A 21,775-nucleotide genomic window follows, 5' to 3' on the forward strand; every position below is an offset into this window, starting at 1 on the left:
CACTTCTTCATTGCTGGGAATAAGTGGAAGTCGCTCGGTGCCAGGCCGGGACTGTACGGCAGATGAGGAAACAACTCCCACTTAAAAGATTCGAGAACTTCACGAGTGGCATTTGCCATGTGGGCCCGGGCGTTGTCGTGAATCAGCAAGATCTTTGAGCCCAACTTTCCCCTGCGCTTGTTTTGTATTGCTCTTCTGAGGTTATGCAGAGTTTGGCAATACCTTTGAGAGTTTATTGTAGTGCCTCTTTCCAGGAAATCTACAAAAATCACACCTTTTCTGTCCCAAAAGACAGTCGCCATCACCTTCCTTGCTGACATTGTCTGCATGCATTTCTTGGGTTTTTGGGGGGAATTTGTGTGCCCCCACTGCATTGACTGCAATTTTGTCTCGCAGTTCACATGCTTAACCCATGTTTCATCACCAGTAACGATGCGATCGAGTAATGAGTCGCCATCTTTCTCGTAAGCGTCCAAAAACGTTAACACTGCAGCCATTCGCTGATTTTTGTGAATCTCTGTCAAGATGTTTGGTATCCATCTCGCACAAGACTTGTGGTAACCAAGCTTTTTGGTAATGATTTCGTGCAAAAAACTTCGTGAAATTTGTGGAAAACTCATAGAGAGTTCCGTTATTGTGAAATTACAGTTTTCACAGACCGCGGCATCAACTTTTTTGACAAGTTCGGCAGTCACTGTGCTGGGTCTTCCACTTCGCTCTTCGTCGTGAATGTTGGTTCAGCCATTTTTAAATTTTATGACCCATTGACGCACTCCACCTTCAGTGATTATGTTGTCCCCATACACTTCACAAAGCTGCCGACAGATTTCTATTGGTGTACGGTTTTTTGCAGTCAGAAACCTTAGTACAGCATGCACTTCACACTTTGCGGCATTTTCAATTAACGCTGACATTTCAAACTGTCACAGTAACTCAACGGAGTACAGCACGAACCTCTCACTAGCACGGCAGGATGCTGACTGAGCAGCGGAATGCCATGACACCAAGATGGCGGTGCTAGCCCTGCCCCTAATGGACACAAACAAAAATTAATATACTTTGTGGATAGCCCTCGTATTTTTGTTATTTATTTACTTGTTGTTCTCCATTGTTCTCACGTTTCTTCCACTTGAGCTGAAGGTAATGGAAAAAACAATTTCTGTCAAAACAATGCAGTTATCAGCACATTTATATTATGTAACTACATACTCTTAAATCCTAAACACACTACATACATACATAACATATGTTTTACATACTCTTATTTCACTAATCAGGTGCATTTTCAATTTTATTTTTTGTTTATTTGATGCTTGTATGTACATTCAAATGAAGTATTTGTTAATAAATTTATTAATAACTGAAATTCATTATTGTTATTTTTATTTGCATCAGGCCTTTTCTGAACTGGAAAGACTTCGACCTCACATAGCGAAGCACAGTTCGGGAGCACTAAGTCCCTCTGTCATCAAGAAAGAAGTAGAAGACAACAACAATGAAGAAAGTAGTGACTCGGGAATCAATTCAGGTAATATTCACAGCACTGGAATATTATAAAAGTGCTAAAATAATTCTGCTGTTTTCATTTACTTTCATGACTTTATGTAATTGACTCTGATTTTTAAATTAAATATTATCAGTTTTTTTTTTATCCATGCTTAATGGAACAAACATTGTGTGTACTTATCATGACCATGTGGCCCCTTAATTTATCCACATAAATAACTACACATAATATCTGAACGTACAAAATTAACTTTTATTCGTGAAAGTTAAAATACAGGAGCATTCAGCAAAACGCATAGAACCTACAAGTGACAGCAAAGGTAAAAATACACATCAGAGAGGTCACATGAAAGAACCACTGATCTCATAACACACAAGCACAAAAAGTGCATCACTGCCATGCAGCCTTCCCCCCATAGTGTTGAACATCATGAATGTCTTGATGTTTGAAATTGAGCTGGCAATTGGCTGTTGTGTGGGCCAGATCCTGTGGTGGCATCAGAGCTGCCAGCTGCAGGACAGATGTATCTGCTGGTTGTGCATCGGTGTCAGTCAATGTCCTGGAAGTGTGATACAGTGCAGTTCTGAAGTGTGCATTGAAACAGGTTGTGATGGTGATGATATTTATATGGAATAATTTTATACTGTTGTAGTCACTTTTACCAATATTTTATTAGCACAGCCTACTGCCGTCATCAGGAGCATTATACAGGTACTTATACATCAGCTGATAGGTTATGTACATCGGCTGTGTGTGCCAGTGGGGTTAAGAACTGAAAAACAAACCTTTGTAGATGTAGATGTAGATGTAGATGTAGATAAATCTGTTACAGTGTGTACATAATGTGAATAGCATAATTTGGTTATGTATATTAATACATTTACTTACACTTTTGTTGACGATTTCATTTTATGGCACACAGAGCACAGTAACAGGTAAATCACAACTTAGCATTTTCATAAACATCTGTTTACAACTTTCCAAAGCATTTTAAAATCTAAGATAAACTACTTACAATTTCAAAGACAGTAATGTGTACCTCTAGTGAAGATGCAAACTTTTATCTAGACTTGTCAGCAATATGGAGAATGTTACATGGATACTTAATGAAAACTATTCTGTCAATGAAATAAACGTTTAATGTTGGAGAAGTTTTTGAAGAAGTTAACATTATTACTTTCAAGCTTATCATTTAATAATACATCTCCATGTGCTGTGCCATGAATGAAGATTTCCAGTTCTTCATATAACTCCATTTAGTGTCCCTTATCCTTTTTATGTAATATATGAAGATCATTCACAATATCATGGAATGGGCAGCCTGTATCTTTTATGTGGGTGGCTATTGCTGATCTGTTATAATTGTTAATGTGGTAAGCATTTATATGTTCATTATATCTTGTTTGGAAATCTCTCCCAGTTTGGCCTGTATAAAGGGATCTGCAGGTATTACATACTATTTTGTAGATGCCTGATTGTGAGTGTTTATCAGTCTGTATGTGTGTATATGGTGTCTCAGTGTGTGTTGCAGATTGTTGTGTGTTGTGTGGTCTGAAAATGTTTGCTATTTTGTAGGAGAGTTTTCCTGTGAAAGGTATGCAAGCCATGGGTTTCTTTTTCATTTCATGTATGAATTCATGGACCTCCTTGAACTGGTACTAAACTACAACTATTTTACATTTAATAATAAACTCTACATGCTACATATAGGCCTTGCAGTGGGCTCAAGCATAGCTGGTACTATTGCCAACATATATATTAACCACCTTGATCGCAAAACTCTTGCTAAAAAATCAAGCTTTATGTATAAAATCATCTACTATAAATGTCATTGACAGAATAGTTTTCATTAAGTATCCATGTAACATTCTCCATATTGCCAATACATCTAGATAAAATTTTTCATCTTCATTACAGATATATATTACTGTCTTTGAAATTGTAAGTAGTTTAGCTTAGATTTTATAATTGTTTTGAAAGTTGTAAACAGTCTTTGAAATTGTAAGTAGTTTATCTTAGATTTTAAAACTCTTGTTGTAAACAGACATTTATGAAAATGCTAAGTCGTGATTTACCTGTTACTGTGCTCTGTGTGTCAGAAAATGAAATCACCAACAAAAATGTAAGTAAACGTATTAATATATATTACCTAATCATGCTATTCACATAATGTACACACTGTAACAGATTTATCCTTCTGCACAAGTTTAGTTTTCAATTCTTAACCCCACTGGCACACACATCTAATGTACATAACCTATCAGCTGATGTATAAGTAACTGTATAATGCATGTGATGATGGCAGCATGCTGCCGAAATGCATTGTGCTAATAAAATATTAGTAAAAGGGACTGCAGAAGTATAAAATTATTTCACATAATCTTATAATACAGTCACAGACCTCAAACAACATCCATATAATATGGATATATTTAAAATGATTATATTTGGTTTGTGGGGCACTCAACAGCACAGTTATCAGTACCCATACAAATTCCCAATCCTTACACAGTCCAGACCCACCACTTTCACGAATGATGAAAAAATGATGCAGACAACACAAACAACCAGATCCCAAGCAGAGAAAATCCCTGACCTGGCCGGGAATCAAACCCAGGAACCCGTGATCAATAGGCGGCAACGCTAGCCACTATATCACGAGCTGGGGCTGATACAGATTGTCTGAGGGAGGTGGATATATGTTCCTCAGAGATGTATGCAGTGTTGATTTTGTGTAAATACATCACAAACAGGGAGACCTGTAGTCCCTGATACTGCTCTGCTACCATGAATGCACTGGCTGCTTGAGTAACTTCATGGTGAAGTACACTTTCTAGTGTGTTGGTCCAAATGTTTGTGATGCCAGTATACCCTGCTGGTGCTGTCCCACTGTCATTATTGTTTTCATGGTGATTATGCCATCTCGAACTGGTCCTCGGTTTGTCTATCAGTTCCCCGTTGTTGCTGCTTCATACACATCTGTGCTACCGGGGCCTCCATTGTAATTCATGAGCTATGGATGTCCTCAGAAACTTTCAGCAAGTGTTGTTTCATGATAGCTGCACAGCATGGAGTTGTCTCCTTGGGTAAGCTCGGTAGGCATCTGTCAGCTCAGGCCAGCCACTGTGCTGGTGTTGTCATTGCAACTGTTGTAGGTGACTCGAGTGTTGTGTAACTCTATCGTGAACCTGCAGCAATTTATGGAGTGATTTATCAGGGCATATTGCCGACACTGTTGTCACTTGTGTTGGTAGTTGTTACTGCCAAATGTATAGTACCAAATTGCCAGAGACTGTGGAGCATCAACTAAATTCTGTAGATGTGGCCACAACTCTGATGGTGTCTTGTCACCATGTTTGTCATGACATACTACACGTCTGCCTTTGAGGTCAGTGGATTCCTCATAGTGAGGAATCAACTCATTTTTACCTTTATGTAAGCCCTGGTGGTGGATGCAGTATAATGTCCTACACCAATGCTATGGGTTGTTGGTCCAAATTGCTTATCACCAAAGTAAATTTCTTATGATCATTGGTTACTTGATGTTGCCAAAATATGTCCTCTATTACTGTGGACCAAGTTTGCACGTGGCTGAGTATAAATGGCAGGGCCCGTAATTCTAAGTGCAGTGTGGATGAACTGCTGGACCCAGCAGATGAATAGCTTGTTGCTTCGAATTGTGATCAGAGTGCTGATGAAGTGCTGAAACTGATGCATGGACATCTCACATGGTCATTGCTCTGTTGTGGAGCTCCTCATTCCACACAGTTGTGGATTGGGAGCACTTCTCTGAGTTTTAAGTCTGGCTTATCATCTTCTTCTCTCTCTCCAGAAATGTTCATTGTGCTGTGATGTGAGTGTGTTGTAGAATTACTGCTATTTCTTTTAGTACTGCATAGGGCTCATATTCAGAATCACCAAGGGAGCAAGCTGCAAAATTTTGGATCATCGTCTAGCTTGTTAATCTTGTCAAAAATGGTGTGGAATAGCCCATTTTCATGATTCATTGTGTTCATGAGTATTTCTGCCATTTGTCAAAAATGACATTCGTGTGAAGGCATGCAAGTTCTCACATGGGCCACCAATTATGTGGCATCTTAATTGATCCACATAAATAATTGCTTGTAACCTTTGAATGTACAAAATTAACTTTTGTTCACAAACATTAAAATACAAGAGCATTCAATGAAGACAGATAACTAAAGGCAGAGAACTTACAAATGATGCACGTGAGAGAGGTATGGACTGCAAATCTCACTGCACAGAAGTACAAAATGCATCTCTGCCAAAACCTTGCTGTAAATTATTCATTTTGCATCCTTCCATTGTGTCTGTTTTGATCTACTGAGCTTGAGTATTACCCTTAGGAAACATTCTGAAATGCAATGGAAAAGAATCTTGTAATGTTGTCCTGAAATACTGTCATTACGTGGTCCAGTTTTCATATTTTGTCGCTGGTAGTTAACTACTTCCCAACAGTTTTAGGTTCGCACATTAAATGTACACTGCCATTGTAGAAGGGAACCTCTGTGTTATTTTATCTGATTTGACTACAATGGAGTTTGTCTCATTTTTGGGAAATTTTACGCAGTCACACAGATGAAGTAGTGAAGTGCAAGTGTAACTGTTTCATATTAAAGTTGGGAACTGAATAATACAGTGCATCATGTTTTGGCCAGATGTAAGTCTTGGTTCACAGCTAATGGAAGGACTCATAATTGCAGTAAAACACCCTACATGCAGTTTCTTACACCAAATTGCATGAATGGGTAATTGGTGAAGCAGTGTAGAGCAATAGTCTGGGATTTAGTATAGACGGTATATTCTCACAAAAGTCTCATTCATGACTTTCTTCAGAAGCTGAATGCAGCTACCTTTATTAATACAAGTGAGAACACTCCTACTTCATATACTGCCGAGATATACATACTGTAGTTGTTATTTTTCAGTGTAGTGTTGAAGGGCTATTATTTGTGTTCTAGAACTAGGTACTAAAAAGAATGTTCAAATATAAAGCATTGCGAACATGATGAAAACCTTCAGTGAAGCAACCTGTAAATTTTAATTTCAGCTGCATGTTCTGGTGTTCCGGTATCTGGCAGCAGTACAACTGGCAGCTATGAGCAGGCCCAGATCCTGGGACATAGCAGTTCCAGTTCTGAGCCACCCCAGCCACAGGTCCCACCTCAGCTGCAACCACAGCCCCCAGCCCCTGCAGCGCCTCCTCCTCCACTGCATGCACCAGTCTTCCCACCGCACTCATCAGCTGCAGCTAGCTTCAATGCAGCCATGGCAGCAGCAGCTGCTGCAGGGCAGCAGTTTGCACTGATAACATCACAAGGACTGCCATTCATACAGCCTGGGTTACCTGCCATATATTCATCTCCTGCAGGTGAGTTCTGTTTCCTGGAAATGGACATGTATTTTTTGGACATTGTGTAACCTTTAGGGAACATAGTTTTTAAGAAAATGGTTACCTGATTGCTCTTTGTATTATTTTGGTTTAACCAGTGTTTCATTGCGCAGAGTACTGGATACTTTCATGCTATTTACTGAATTAAATGCTGAATTGGCAAAACTGAAGAGGGAAGGCCAAGATCAACCGTAACTTACACCATTTTTTCTTGCCAGTCAGAATTATGCATTTCAATTTAAACACTCCTGAGTTATAAGTTTCTTAACAACATTAACGTTAGTTTTTGTGCCTCCCATCTGCTTTTATCATGCATACATTAGATGTCATCTCATATAATCTCTCCTGATTGCTATTAATGTAATTGAAAACAACTGAATAAAAGGCCCTTATATCTACTGTAGTGTTGAGCTCTTGAGCAGCGAGGAGTAATCAGCAGCTGTAGAAATTATTTTGTACAGAGCATTTAATTTGTAATTATGTTACATGATTATGTGAACTGTGTTTCCATTTTGTCTGTGCTCAGCAGCACTTTTTAATTTCTTTATTTGATTGTATCTTTTATGAGTGTTCATACTGCCCACCAGATTTTAGTAGAGTGCATTAGTTCAGCCTGCCTAACCTGGAATTATTGTCTCCCATTACTTAACACTATTAATTAGTTCTGAGTTCAAAGGAGGGATTGCATGTTCATGATAGCAACATTTTGGAACATTGAGTCCCTCATGTAAACATCAGCTAGATTAAGAAGGAAATCGAGTGTGCACGTGCAGTGATTGCTGGGACCTCATCTGGGATGTGGTAGAGGTTCTGCCAGCCTGCTGCAAGAAGTGGTTCATATCAGCAGTAGTGATGCATCTACTAGGGTCCTGAGGGTATCCTGATAAGCACAGCTTTCAGTTTGTAGGATTGTTGCCAGGACAGGACTTGATTTGGAATCAGCTAGAAGGATTGAATCAGCAGCTCTGTCCATTTTGTAACAATGTTGGATGCAGATTTCTTGACCTGCATTATGGGGGAAAATTGTAGTGTCCACTTTAGTAGGTTAGGCATCATTATCCTCTAAAAGCAGCTACTCATATTTGCATTGCAATATATGTTTGGCATATATGTGAGAGCTTTTAGCTTAGAGAAATCCCTTTGTATACTGGACAAGCAGCTATGAGTAATACACTAGTCATGAGTGAGACACCTGTTGTTTTTATGGAAGTGAACACAGGTCAGAAAAAGAACATTTGAACGTAATGCAATATTATCTGGATTAAGATAAATTTTAAAATAAGGCCTAAAAATGAAATCGTGTATTCATTCATACTGTTTATCACCTTCAGTGTTTATTTTGCCATGCTGTCAGTAATGTTGTAAGAGCTCTGTGCAATGCATACAATCTGACTACATTTAGAATCATCTCTTGCTTTAGGGTCCAGTTTTTTCATAATTTTGTAAGTTTTTCTCCAGAATGAGTGTAAGCAGACTGATTTACTTCAATGCCTGCACATCTTCAGTGTTACAAACATGAGATTTTATCTCTGTAACATTTCAAGATGTGAAGGATGTTAAGGCTGAACTAATAGAAAAGTCTGAAAAGAGAGATAATGAAAATCTACTGTCCTTTTTTATTGAAGTTTGTAGGACTAGATGAACGAAATGTGACACAGTTTAAAACAGGTCTCTTACAATATATCTTCAAGAAAATATGGAAATATTTCCATACATATTATTTTTGTTACTTTTAGTGTTAGTTCATTGTTAAAAATTGAGCTTGACAGTGAATTGACTATGGCTTATTATGTATACAATTTAAAATGTAACAGCTGCAAATTGTGGAAACAAATTAATGCCCAATTTGTTGATGTTTCAGTTAGAATGCTACAAGAATTTTTCTCAGCCCTTTCGGCTGTATAATTTTAATTCATAAGATTATGAGAAACCATGTGAACCACAGGTACTTGGTTATGGAATAAGTCACTACATAATTCACAAAAAGTGATTGTGTTTAACAGGTTTAATGTTTGCTGCTCCTGTCCCGCCTCCTCCTGGGCTACACCCACATCATCATCCCAACGGGTTGCTAGAACACCATCCAATGGTTGCAGAATCTGAGCAGGCTATGGCACTGGCAGCTGCTGCTGGCATCAAGCGTTCTATGTCACCACACATTGGTCCTGGAGGGCACACACCTCTCGACATGAGTCCAGAGGCGAAGAAGGCACGTGTTCAGAACACTATGCGTATACTTAAGGATGAACCTGTCCCAGATGGCTATGTCAGATTCAGGTATGTCAACATATTAATCTCTAAAACTTGTAAAATTAGCAAAAATTATATTTGCACTCACCTTCCTTGAATTCATCAGTCTAGTGAGTAATCTCATATTTTAGATACATCTATGTAATTTTTGTCACCATCTGTAGAGAAAAAAATATCATTCAGTCTTCAATTTCAAATTCATGTGTGCCCCATTCTATAGTTTGATATACTTTTAGTTAATTAAGGGCAATATTTGTTTGTGGAAGTACAAAATGCCCCATATATTTGTTTGACCAGTGGAGATCATTTAATTTCACAGCTGTTTGTTTCCTGTGTGACCAAAGTATCAGCCTCTGAAATTGTAGAAACAGTGGAACAACATTTCTATGGTGAACTTATTAGCATTATTTTAATTTATCTGTCACCAAGGGGAAAACATTCTTCAAGAAAGTGCATCCCCACTACCCATATTTCCGAATGTACTTAAATCACCACTGGAATATGTATTTTGTGATTTATTAATTAGTGTATGATAAAGAAAACAACACTGGTTAGCATACTTTATATAAATATGTGTTAAAATGGTAAGAACACAAAGAGAAATATCCACTCTGAGCAACACTTATAATTATTTCATTCATTTACAGGTTTAACGAAGACTGTAAATACCCCCACTGTGGCTACCGAGAACACCAGACCCATTTCCACTGCATGAGATCAGACTGTGGCTACAGTTTTTGTGACAAGACACGCTTTGTGCAACACACAGCGAGGCATGAGCGCCTGGACACACTAATGGGGGGAGATTTTCAACAGTTCCGGGCGAATGTGGCTTGTGGGAGGCAAGAGTGTGTATATACATCAACACTTGGTATGTAATGCATAAGAATACTATGGTGCATTTTTATGTCTGTGTGATATGTACACTGAAGTTGGTAGTGACTTCAATCTACCCTCCATATGTTGGCAGTAATAGATTTTTAAATCCGGCAGTGGGTATAAAACATAGTCTGAAACTGCACTGAATGCTTTCTCAAAACATTACTTTTTAACAGTTACTTCAGGAGCCCACTCAAAGTGTAATTGGTTGTGAGAACATACTTGACCTCTTAGCAACAAATAATCCTGAGCAAATAGGAAGCATCATGACAGAGTTTAGTGACCACAAGGCAGTAGTAGGAAGACTGAATACTGCAACGTCCAAACCCACCAACAATAAATGCAAAGACATCTATTTAAAAAGCAGATAAAAATTCGCTTGATGCTTTTCTAAGAGACAGTTTCCACTCCTTCCCACCTGTCTTTGTAAGTGTAGACCAGCTGTGGTTTGAATTCAAAGAAATAGTATCAATGGCAACTGAGATATACACTGAAGAGCCAAAGAAACTGGTACACCTGCCTAATATTGTGTAGAGTCCCTGTGAGCATGCAGAAGTGCTGCAACACAATGTGGCATGGGCTTGACTGATGTCTGAAGTAGTGCTGAAGGGAATTGACACCATGAATCCTGAAGGGCTGTCTATAAATCCGTAAGAGTACGAGGGGGTGGAGATCACTTCTGAAAAGTATGTTGCAAGGAATCGCAGATATGCTCAGTAATGTTCATGTCTGGGGAGTGGTGGTCAGTGGAAGTGTTAAACTCAGAAGAGTGTTCCTAGAGCCACTCTGTAGCAATTCTGGATGTGTGGGGCATCGCATTGTCCTGCTGGAATTGCCCAATGGACATGAATGGTTGCAGGTGATCAGACAGGATGCTTACATATGTGTCACCAGTTAGAGTCATATCTAGACTATCAGGGGTCCCATATCACTCCAACTGCACACACCCCACACCATTACAGAGCCTCCACCAGCTTGAACAGTCTCCTGCTGACATGCAGTGTCGATGGATTCATGAGGTTGTCTTCATACCCATACATGTCCATCTGCTTGATTCAGTTTGAAATGAGACTTGTCCGACTGGGTCCTATCATCAACAGTCCAATATTGATGTCGATGGGCCCAGACGAGGCATAAAGCTTTGCGTCATGCAGTCATCAAGGGTACACGAGTGGGCCTTCGGCTCCAAAAGCCCATATCGATGATGTTCCTTTCAATGGTTCACATGCTGACACTTGTTGATAGCTCAGCATTGAAATCTGCAGCAATTTGTGGAAGAGTTGCACTTCTGCCAAGTTGAACAATTCTCTTCAGTCATCATTGGTCCCATTCTTGCAGGATCTTTTTCTTGCCACAGCGATGTAGGGGATTTGATGCTTCACTGGATTCCTGATATTCTCGATACTCTTGTGAAATTGTCATACGGGAAAATCCCCACTTCATCTCTACCTCAGAGATGCTGTGTCCCAATGCTCATGTGCCAACTATAACACCCTGTTCAAACTTACTGAAATCTTGATAACCTGCCATTGTAGCAGTAACTGACCTAACAACTGTGCCAGACACTTGTTGTCTTGTTATATATGTGTTGCCGATTGCAGTGCCGTATTCTGGCAGTTTACATATCTTTGTATTGGAATACACATCCAATACCATTTTCTTTGGCACTTCAGTGTGTTTTGCAACCTAAGAATATTAGTTTCCTAACTGCACCTGTTATAAAGGCATATTGAGGATTTTCTAGTTGCTTTAAATTTCAGTTGGCACTGTTATGAAGACTGGATGTGTATGTGTGTTTTTAGAATGTTCGTAAGTAGTGCTAGAACATGTATACAAGGATGTTAATCAATTGTGTGATGAGGAAATAGAAGTGTTTCCTAGATAGAGGCATAGAAGATGGGTAAAGACTGTTGTTATTTGTTGCAGAAATGAATGTGTTGCAAGTTGGGATAATAGTCAGGGGAGTAAAGACAGTAGTGTCTGAGAAAGGTTAACAATGTGTACATTATAACCTTACATACAATGATGCCTATGAATAGAATGTGATTGCCTGCCACTATACTAGTCACTACACATTACCATCATACGTCATACATGATTTGTGGAGATACTCCATCTGGTCTGAGGCCAAGTGCAGGAGTTGAGATTATTTTCTGGTGCTTGGTAGAATCATTGTGCCACCAGCAATGGGATACTGAACATAATGAAACTGAATAAAATTAGTCAAGATTTTACAAAGTGTATCATGAAACATGAAGTTAGGAATCATTTAATTTTGTTAGGAATGTTCGGCATAGAATTTTTTAAATGAATAGGTATTACAGAGACTGCCTTTCACTCAATACTGATTATTTATACATTTATCAGTTCTGTAGTAACTATTTTCTATCAGTAAATTCTTTAATTCTTTTCTCAATGCACAAAACTGTCCTATTTGTTTGATTTTTTAGGCCAAAGCATTGTTTAAAGGGTGTGTTTTATACAGGGTGTAACAAAAAGATATTGCCATGTTTCAGGAAACATTCCTCACACATGGAGGTAGAAAATGTGTAATATAGACCTGGGCCCAGAAAAATTTTATTTCCATCTTAGAGCCCATTTTGTAGTTCTTTTCATAATCACATTAATGATGGGAAACACAGAGAAATGGAATTTTCCGGCACTACATCAAACATTTTCCTACACAAAATGTTCAAAATACCCTCTTCTTTATGTTTAAGTGGAGTTTGCAGTAAGTTGTAATCCTCGTGTTCACCTCCAGTGTTTGTTGTTCAAATGAAATGAAGGTAATATTGACATGTGACTCACTTCACTGCTTGTGTTGACAAGTGACTCACCTCATTGCTCTACTAGCATCGAACACGTAGCGTCAACAGTTTAGTGTTCATCATGGACTGTGCAAGCATCTAGTATCAATCTTCTATTGTTCATTGTGGTTTGGTTTCCAGTACAGTGCAATGGAAATGTACTCAAATGCAGAGTTGACAGATGCCCATTTTCTTACAGATTAGCAGATGGTAATGACCATGACACTCAATGTTTGTATCAGGAAAGATTTCCAGATCATGGTGCCCCAACAAGAGGATGTTTGAAGTAACTGATTGTTGTCTTAGGGAGCATGAGATATTTAAGCCTACTATTTCCCTGCATGAGTACACTTCTGCAAATGGTTCATTCAACACCGTGTCAATCCTACCTTTAGTGCAAATGTGCTGTTCATGAATGAGGCTTCATTTCATCATGATCAGATCGTAAATTTACACAGTCTAAGCTGTTGAGAATCCTCACAAAGTTGTGCAGTCATTCCATCAACAAAGATCATTTGGACTGACATTGTTGGTGATTGTTTGTTTGGACCTCATGTTCTTCCACCCAAGCTCAACAGAGAAACTTGCCATGTCTTCTTAGAATATTCTGCAAATTCTGCAAGAACATGTGTCTTTACAAGTGCAACAAAACGTGTACTTCATGCACAGTGGATCTGCTACTCATTTCAGTGTTGATGTTCATAGCCTGCTAAGTTGGATAGGTAGAGGTCTATCAGTTCCTTGGCTTCCATGCTCTCTGGCCCAAAACACACTAGACTTTTATATGTGGGGCATTTGAAAGCTCTTGTATGTGGAATCCAGGTACATGATGCACTGTGTCTTCATGTTCATATTGTGGAAGGCTGTGAAACAATACATAATTCTTCAGTGATAGATCAGTGTGTAAGGGATTCAATGTGAGAGTCAGTTGACGCATGTATCTTTGCTAACAGAGGGCGTTTTGAACCTTTAATTTAGGAAAGTGTTTCATACAGGGCTGATGCTTTTTTTCGTGTGTGTTTCCCATGATTAATGAGTTGAAGAATTGTATAAACTGAGCTCTTAACATGGAAATAAAGTGTTTCCGGACCCATGTCCATACAACATATTTTCTTCTTCTTTGTATAACGAATATTTCCTGAAAGTGCCATACCTTTTTTTAAATTCCTGTACAAGGCACAGGAAATAAAAGTAAAATAAGGAATAGGAATTAAAATCCATGGAGAAGAAATAAAAACTTTGAGGTTAGCTGATGACATTGTAATTCTGCCAGACAGCAAAGGACCTAGAAGAGCAGCGGAATGGAATGGACAGTGTCTTGAAAGGAGGAGATTAGTTGAACATCAACAAAAGCAAAATGAGGATAATGGAATGTAGTTGAATTAAACCAGGTGTTGCTGAGGGAATCACATTAGGAAATGAGACACTTGCAGTAGTAGATGAGTTTCTATTTGGGCAGCAAAATAACTGATGATAGTCAAAGTAGAGAGGATATAGAATGTAGATTGGCTATGGCAAGGAAAGTGTTTTGGAAGAAGAGAAATTTGGTAACATCGAGAATAGATTTAAGTGTCAGGAAGTCTTTTCGGAAAGGATTTGTATGGAGTGTAGCCATAAATGGAAGAGAAACATGGATGATAAATAATTTGGACAAGAAAAGAATAGAAGCTTTTGAAATGTGATGCTACAGAAGAACACTGAATATTAGATGGGTAGTTTACGTAAATACTGAGGAGGTACTGTATAGAAATGGGGAGAAGAGAAGTTTGTGGCACAACTTGATTAGAAGGAATCAGTTGGCAGGACACATTTGAGGCATCAAGGGATCACCAATTTAGTGTTGGAGGAAGTGTGGAGGGTAAAAATAGATGAATACACCAAGCAGATTCAGAAGGATGTAGGTTGCAGTAGTTACTTGGAGATGAAGAAGCTTGCAGCAGGATAGAGTAGCCCGCAGAGTTGCATCAAACCAGTCTCTGGACTGAAGACCACAACAACATAAACAACAACAAGGGACTTCAGTGAAACAACGCTATCCTTATGCTAAAGTGTCACGATTTTAAGTTAAAAATTTTCCAAGCTGATTCTGTTTGACCAATCTTTATTATGAGTCACACAGATTTCTCCTGGAGCTTTTTTGATTGTTCTAACATGTTTATATTACTCCAGAACACAGTTGCATATGTCAGTAAACTATGTGTGAATGAGTAATGTGCTTGCAATATAATTTCTGTATTACAATATGTAAGGGATCAACAATCCCGTACTCAAAGTTGTTCATGGTGAACTGACACAGGTCACATGTAGGTACAAAGTTCAATTATTGAGGTCAGAGTGTGAAGATTTTTGGGTCAGTGAAATTGTTGCTCATGTAGTAGAGAGTCATTGTTGAAGTTGTGTTGTGGAAGGAGTGTCAATAGCCTATACAGCAGCTGAATTTCTCATCCTCACTGCAGGTGGACCCTCAGTAAAGTGACACAATTATACTCATTGGCAAGAAATATATATCTTTTAATCCTTTGACTGCTGTCAACGTGTTAACTCATCATACTCTGCCACTCCCAAGTTGCTGTGGACAAGTTTGAGCAAGACCTCTGGGTTTTCTTGAAGTGCTGTTGATATGTTTATGTGCCCAATTCTGCCAGCCATCTCACTGCTACAGATGAGTTCAAGTGTGGTCTCTCTAGATATGTTGTCACACAGAGCTGAATTTCCACATTGTTCTTCCAGAGCTCTCCAGAGTTCTGTCTGCATAGTTCAAGTGTGTGTCTGTGTCTGCTGCTGTTTACATTATTGCTGATTTTGACTTTGCTTTGTGTGTTTTCATCAGTATTACTTTCGCATTCTTCTCTTCAATGACAGAAATGTCTCCTTACTGTGGTTACACAGATAGAACAATCCTGGAGATACTCATTAGAAGTGACAGCGAGTTTCAATATTCTTGTGTCGGTAGCAGTGATGAGTCTTCAAGGGAAACACAAAGTAGTAGTTCTCAGCCCTGTGCATCAGCTGGTACAGCACACTAGTTTGACAGTCCTACGAAAGATGCAGTTGGAAGATATTCGGAATATGAAGATTCAGAAAGCGATAGTGAAACACTTCAGAAAAGAGCATACCATGCTGAAAATTTTCCTTAGAACCAAACCAATTTCCAGCCATTAAACATATGTTTGATGAGTTAGCTTCAGAGCACAAATGTTAACTAGTTAAAGCATTCAGTCATTTTTTTACAATATTTCTTTAAGAAAACATGTTTCAGTTTGTAGCAGATGAAATGAATCAATTTTATGTGTACACCGGGGCAAATACTTCAAAATCTGTGGATTCTCAACCATCAAAGTGGAAAGCTACTAGGAACTTTTATTGCTATTTGTCTTCTAATGGCTCAAGTTAAAAGTTGGTCCAGAGATATACTTTTACACACTCCAGTTTTCAGTGAAATAATGTGCTGAGACTGTTTTATTTTACTATTGAGAATGTTACACATTGGTGGCAATGCTGTGAGTACTACAGGTGACAGTTTGTATAAAATTAGGAATATTGTCAACAGAGACCATACGATGTTCCACAGTACATTAGACCACATCAGAAGCTTTGTAGTAGTGATAGTCCCTTGTAGTTCAAAGCTCAATGATCTTTTAACCAAGGCTCAATGATCTTTTAAGCAAGTCATTTGATCCAAGTGAAGTATATTCAGAATAATGACATTTTATTTTCATTGTATATACAGGCACTACATCAGAACTTGTGTTTGACTGTTTAGGAAAAAGTGGTGCATAATGTGCACTGTTGAGACCGTATGTAGAACAGGGACATAATCTGTATGTGGACAATTGGTATGCCAGACCAGGCCTTTTCCTCGGGCTTGCCAACCATGGAATAGCTGCATGTGGCACTGTTCGTAAGAATAGTTGCAGCATGCCAAAAACAGCTAAGGAAACTGGAACAAGGAGAAACAAAGTTAAAGTTAGCTGAAAAAATTATTTCCTATCAAGTTGTATGATAAATGAGAAGTGTGAGTGGTGACCTCATGAAACACTACACAAATGGTTGAAACAGATAGGACTTACAGAAATACTGGTGAAAAAATCAGTTAACTCCAATGTATTGTAGATTACAACTTGAATATGGGTACAGTTGACTGTTGTGGCAAGGTGCTGTACTCACGAAGATCAGCACGTAAGACTATGAAATGATATAAGAAATATTTTTTCATGTTCTGGATTTGTGCATTTTAAATGCTCATGCTCCTCACTGGTCAGTTACTGTGCAGAAATGGCACTTGTAGTGTTTGGCCTATCTCTTTTGAGGGATGTTGTAGAAGAATATGCAGCAGAATGGAGAAAAGCTGGTAAAGGAATTGTCTAGAGTTTATAGGGAGGCATTTGAGAATGGTATTGTGAATGAACATTTAAATAAAAATATGCTGTTTTTGTTTTCTATGAAACAGAAAGTGCACCACAAAACTGGATACCAATACAAAACTTGCAAAGTACCGTTATGTGTTGTTCCCTATTTCAAGACCTATCATGCAGAGAAGCTTTACTAATCATTGGGAACCAAACCTGACAGTTCAAATGAATTGACACTTCTGAACAAACTATTTTTTAAAAAAAGCAAGAAATGCAAAAATAGAAAAGACAATATGAAAAGCTATTTTTAACTTTGTCAGTTCCAGTCCAAACCCCAGATCAGAAAGAAGGATAGTAAATAGATATAAATGAAGTAATTCATTGGCAAATGAACAGACACTGCAGTCTATATTCTGTACATAATGTAATTACACAGCATACATTGTGCCAATAAAACAAAACTTGTGCCCTTTCACTTGACTCAGAACAAGGGAGCAACAATCTCTTTTGTGGTCAGTACTGTAGATTCAAGCCTGGTTTTCTCAACCTTCTCTGCCAGTTGCTGGAATAACAGAAGTTGACTTTGGAGTCCAGATGACGGCATCATGTGTTCCAACGTATGCTACAATCTGCAGTGGGCTCCACTCTGTTCCCTTTATGACTGCTGGAATAGCCTGTTCGGCATGTTGAATGAGACCACTAGGCATACACACTGAGTCCATATGTTGCTGCTATTTCCATTATGGGTACCATTATTCACTGTACATTAGAATTGCAGATGATTAATAGACCCCTGCCCCTTTGCATTTGTCTCCCATTGACACGACACAGCACATTTCCCAATAGGTGAAGTGAGTCTCACTGCCACAATTTCAATTTTAGTTTAAGACAGCAACTCAAACTTGCTAGTTAGGGGGATCGGGGTAACATCATGAGTTCTCCCAGGTCCGTGTCTCTGCTGTACAGGGCATCTAGACCTAACACTGACATGCCACTCACAATCAAGTGGATGAGTAATGATACATCCTGGACTTCATGTAGAAGATACAATATTCACAGGAGAGGCTAATACTTGAAGTGCCTTGGCTGTTTCTGCTACATGACCTCTTAGTAACACTACCAGTACACCCATTCACAGCAGCTTTGAATTGTGTGCCAGTAGTCAGTTCAAATTCCAGCTGCTTATGAACAACAACTAGCTCGTCCAGAGCCCAAAAACAGCACATATAGCAGGGCTGCATTGTGGCCAGTGCAATATTTTGTGTAACAGCAAACAAATAACTTTAAGCTAACCTTATTGAATCTTTTTCAATTTAGGGGTCTAATATGCTACAGGTATTACCAGTAGCCTTTCAGAACTGTAATGATTAACACCCCAAATGCAGTATCTGTTATGACAGCACAAAAACTTTGTATAAAATTTACTGTTCCTCTGAAAATTTTTGAGGTTGTGGTCACTAACAAATTCGACAATAGTGTTAATTTATGATAAATAAAACATTATAAACTCCAGTTAAAAGAGAAAACTAGTGTGACACACTGTATTCATTATTATTTTACAGTAACTGTAAATCACAAACATCTGTTTACTACTGAATAGTTATGCACATCTACATCTACATGACTAATCTGTAGTTCACACACAAGTGCCTGGCAGAGGGTGCTACAGACTATTTCTCTACTTTTCTATTCTCTAACAATGTATGGGAAAAATGAAACTCTTAAATCTTACTGTACAAGTTCTGATTTCTCTTATTTTATTATAATGATCATATTTCTCTGTGTACATTGATGCCAATAAAATATTTTTGCATTCATAGGCAAAAGTTGGTGAGGGAAATGTTGTGAAAAGATCTCACTGCAATGACAAATTCCATTGTTTTAATGATTGCCACATCAACTCACTTATCATGTATGTGACCCCCTACGCCCCTTTTCACAATAGCACAAAAAAGCTGCCCTCCTTTGGACTTTTTCAATGTTCTCTGTCGGTCCTATCAGGTAAGGATCCCATGCTACACAGCTGTACCTGTTGCATTGTCTTAAGTATTCTGCCAATAAAACACAGTATTTGGTTTGCCTTCCTCACTACATTATGTGTGTGATCATTCCAATAATTGTAATTCCTAGATATTTAGTAGAATTGACAGCCTTCAGATTTATGAGATTTGTTGTGTAACTGAAATTTAATGGGTTTCTTTTAATAATCATGTGAATGGTCTCACATTTTTCCTTAACTAGAGTCAAGCCACTTTTTGCGCCATACAGATTTTGTATCTAAGTTGTTCTGTAATTGGCTTTAGTCATCTGATTATGTTATTAGATGGTAAATGATAGCATCATATACAAACAATCTTAAAGGGCTGCTCAGACAGTCTCCTAAATCATTTATATAAATTAGGAACAGAGGGCTTATAATACTTCCTTGGGGAATGCCAGATATCACTTGTGTTTTACTCAATGACTTTCCATCTGTTACTATGTATTGTGACTTTCCTGATGGGAAATAATGAATCCAGATGCACAACTGAAATGATATGCCATATAATGCAATTTGTTTAGCAGTCTCTTGTGAGGAACAGTGTCAAAAGCATTCTGGAAATATAGAAATATGGAATCAATTTGAGAGATCCTATAGATAGCAGTCATTACATTTTGAAAATAAAGAGCTCATTGCATTGTTGCTCTTCATGAGTATGCAGCTGGATTTCATTTCCTTGGCGACATGATATTTTGATGGTCCAACTAGTCTCCATCTTCAGGTGAGATCGCAGGTGCACAACCATGCTGCAGCTGAGGTAACATCAGATTATGGAAGCTGCTTTATACCCTGGAAACAGGCCACTGTGTGTGCACAAGAAGCGGAAGTGCTACCCTCTGTGAAGCAAAGAAGTGCATAGCAAATTAAGATGCAGTCAGTCAAAAATCAGATTGTTGTTGTTGTATATCTAAAAGTATTTCGATGGATTCCTGAAGTACACAACCCCAGTAATAAGAAGCCAGAGAAATATTTTGCACCTCTTTAAACGACATATTATGCTCTTCATTGAGACAATGCTCAGAAACGGCAGATTTCTCTGGCTGGAGCAAACGTGTGTGATAGGGAAGTTCCACATATGAGTCATGAACCATATGAATATTCTGTAAAACATAAGCTTTTCTCTAATGACAGGAAATTTTATATACTCCAGGATTTGTTAACCCCAAATAATTTTTGATTGATCCACAAAGGTGTCTAGTTTTGTCCAATTATGACATTATTAATAGAGTGGAATCCTATTTTATTAGATATAAAACAACACCAGTTTGATTTTCAACCGACTGCATCTGAATTTGCTATTCATTGCTTGTGTTAGTTTCTGCCACCGGCGGTGCTTGATTTCTTCACTTTGCAGAGGGCAGAACTTCCACTTCTCATGCATGCACAGCAGCCTGTTGCTGGGGTATAAAGGAGCTACCATATCTGATGTTGCCTCAGTTACAACTTCATTGTGCACCTGCAGTCTCACCTGAAAATGGCAACCAGTTGGACTATTAAAATGTTGTGTCATCAAGACGATGGAATCTGGCTGCATACTTGTGAAGAGTAACAATGTTTGTTACTCTAGGAAAATCTACATAATCACAGAAATTTAAAACTGTGCACTTAACAAAATGAAAAAAAAAGTTCTGTACTATAAATATAATTTCAGTGCGTCATAGGTGGAATTGCTCAACTCATACAACTATCCGAGTGTAACAGTTAGTAGGGATATGAAATGGTGTGATCATGTCTCAGTCATAGGTTAAGCAGGTGGCAGCATGTGGTTCATTGGTAGAATGCTAGGAAATGCAATCAATCTACAAAGGAGACTGCATACAAAACACTAGTGCAACCTATCCTGGAATATTGCAAGTGTGTGTGACGTCTATCAAATAGGCTTAATGGGATATTGAACTGGCAGATGCTTGAAGATAGACAAAACTATCCCACAAAAACCTACTTAGAAAGTTTCTACAATCAGCTGTAAGTGAAAAATCGAAGAATACACTACAACCCCCTAAATTTATTTATTTATTTTTTTATATATGGCATTTAAAAGGCAGTCTTTATCACATATAAACATTTATCTGTAGGGATCACAAAGATAAGATAAGACTAATTATAGTGTGCACAGAGGCCTTTCAGTAATCAATCTTCTGATGTTCCACATGTGAATGCAACAGACTAAAACCCTAATAACTGGTACAATGGGATGTACCCTCTGCTATCCACTTCTCAGTGGCTTGAAGAGTATAAACATAGATGTATACATTGTACAGTGAGGTCACTCTTTTCCCATCCTTTCCTTTCCTGCAATTGTATTGTGCCTGTAATCTTTGTCATATTATTTTAACTATTCATTTTTGAACACTATATTATTAAGTATCATTATAGAATTTGATGATTGTTGTATATCCTGAGCAACCTATATTATGTGTTGATGGCTTGTTCCTTCCCCTTTCTTGTTTAAAGTGTGGGTGTGTCAGAAGAAAATTTATAATTATAGAAGAGTTCTCATTTACATCAGTGCAGCCCTCCATATTC

At 38.2% G+C, this 21,775-nt stretch overlaps 1 protein-coding gene across 1 annotated transcript in view; it reads left to right on the plus strand.

The window, feature by feature from the left end:
* LOC126469846 (zinc finger protein castor homolog 1) overlaps positions 1-21,775 on the plus strand; it is a 106,728-nt gene that overhangs the window by 79,884 nt on the left and 5,069 nt on the right. Inside the window, exons 18-21 of the mRNA XM_050097142.1 lie at positions 1,396-1,528; positions 6,579-6,899; positions 8,924-9,197; positions 9,818-10,041. Coding sequence (XP_049953099.1) covers positions 1,396-1,528; positions 6,579-6,899; positions 8,924-9,197; positions 9,818-10,041 — 952 coding nt within the window. The remainder of the gene's footprint in view (positions 1-1,395; positions 1,529-6,578; positions 6,900-8,923; positions 9,198-9,817; positions 10,042-21,775) is intronic.

Source organism: Schistocerca serialis, chromosome 3 (assembly GCF_023864345.2).
Source record: "Schistocerca serialis cubense isolate TAMUIC-IGC-003099 chromosome 3, iqSchSeri2.2, whole genome shotgun sequence".
NCBI classification, from domain to species: domain Eukaryota; kingdom Metazoa; phylum Arthropoda; class Insecta; order Orthoptera; family Acrididae; genus Schistocerca; species Schistocerca serialis.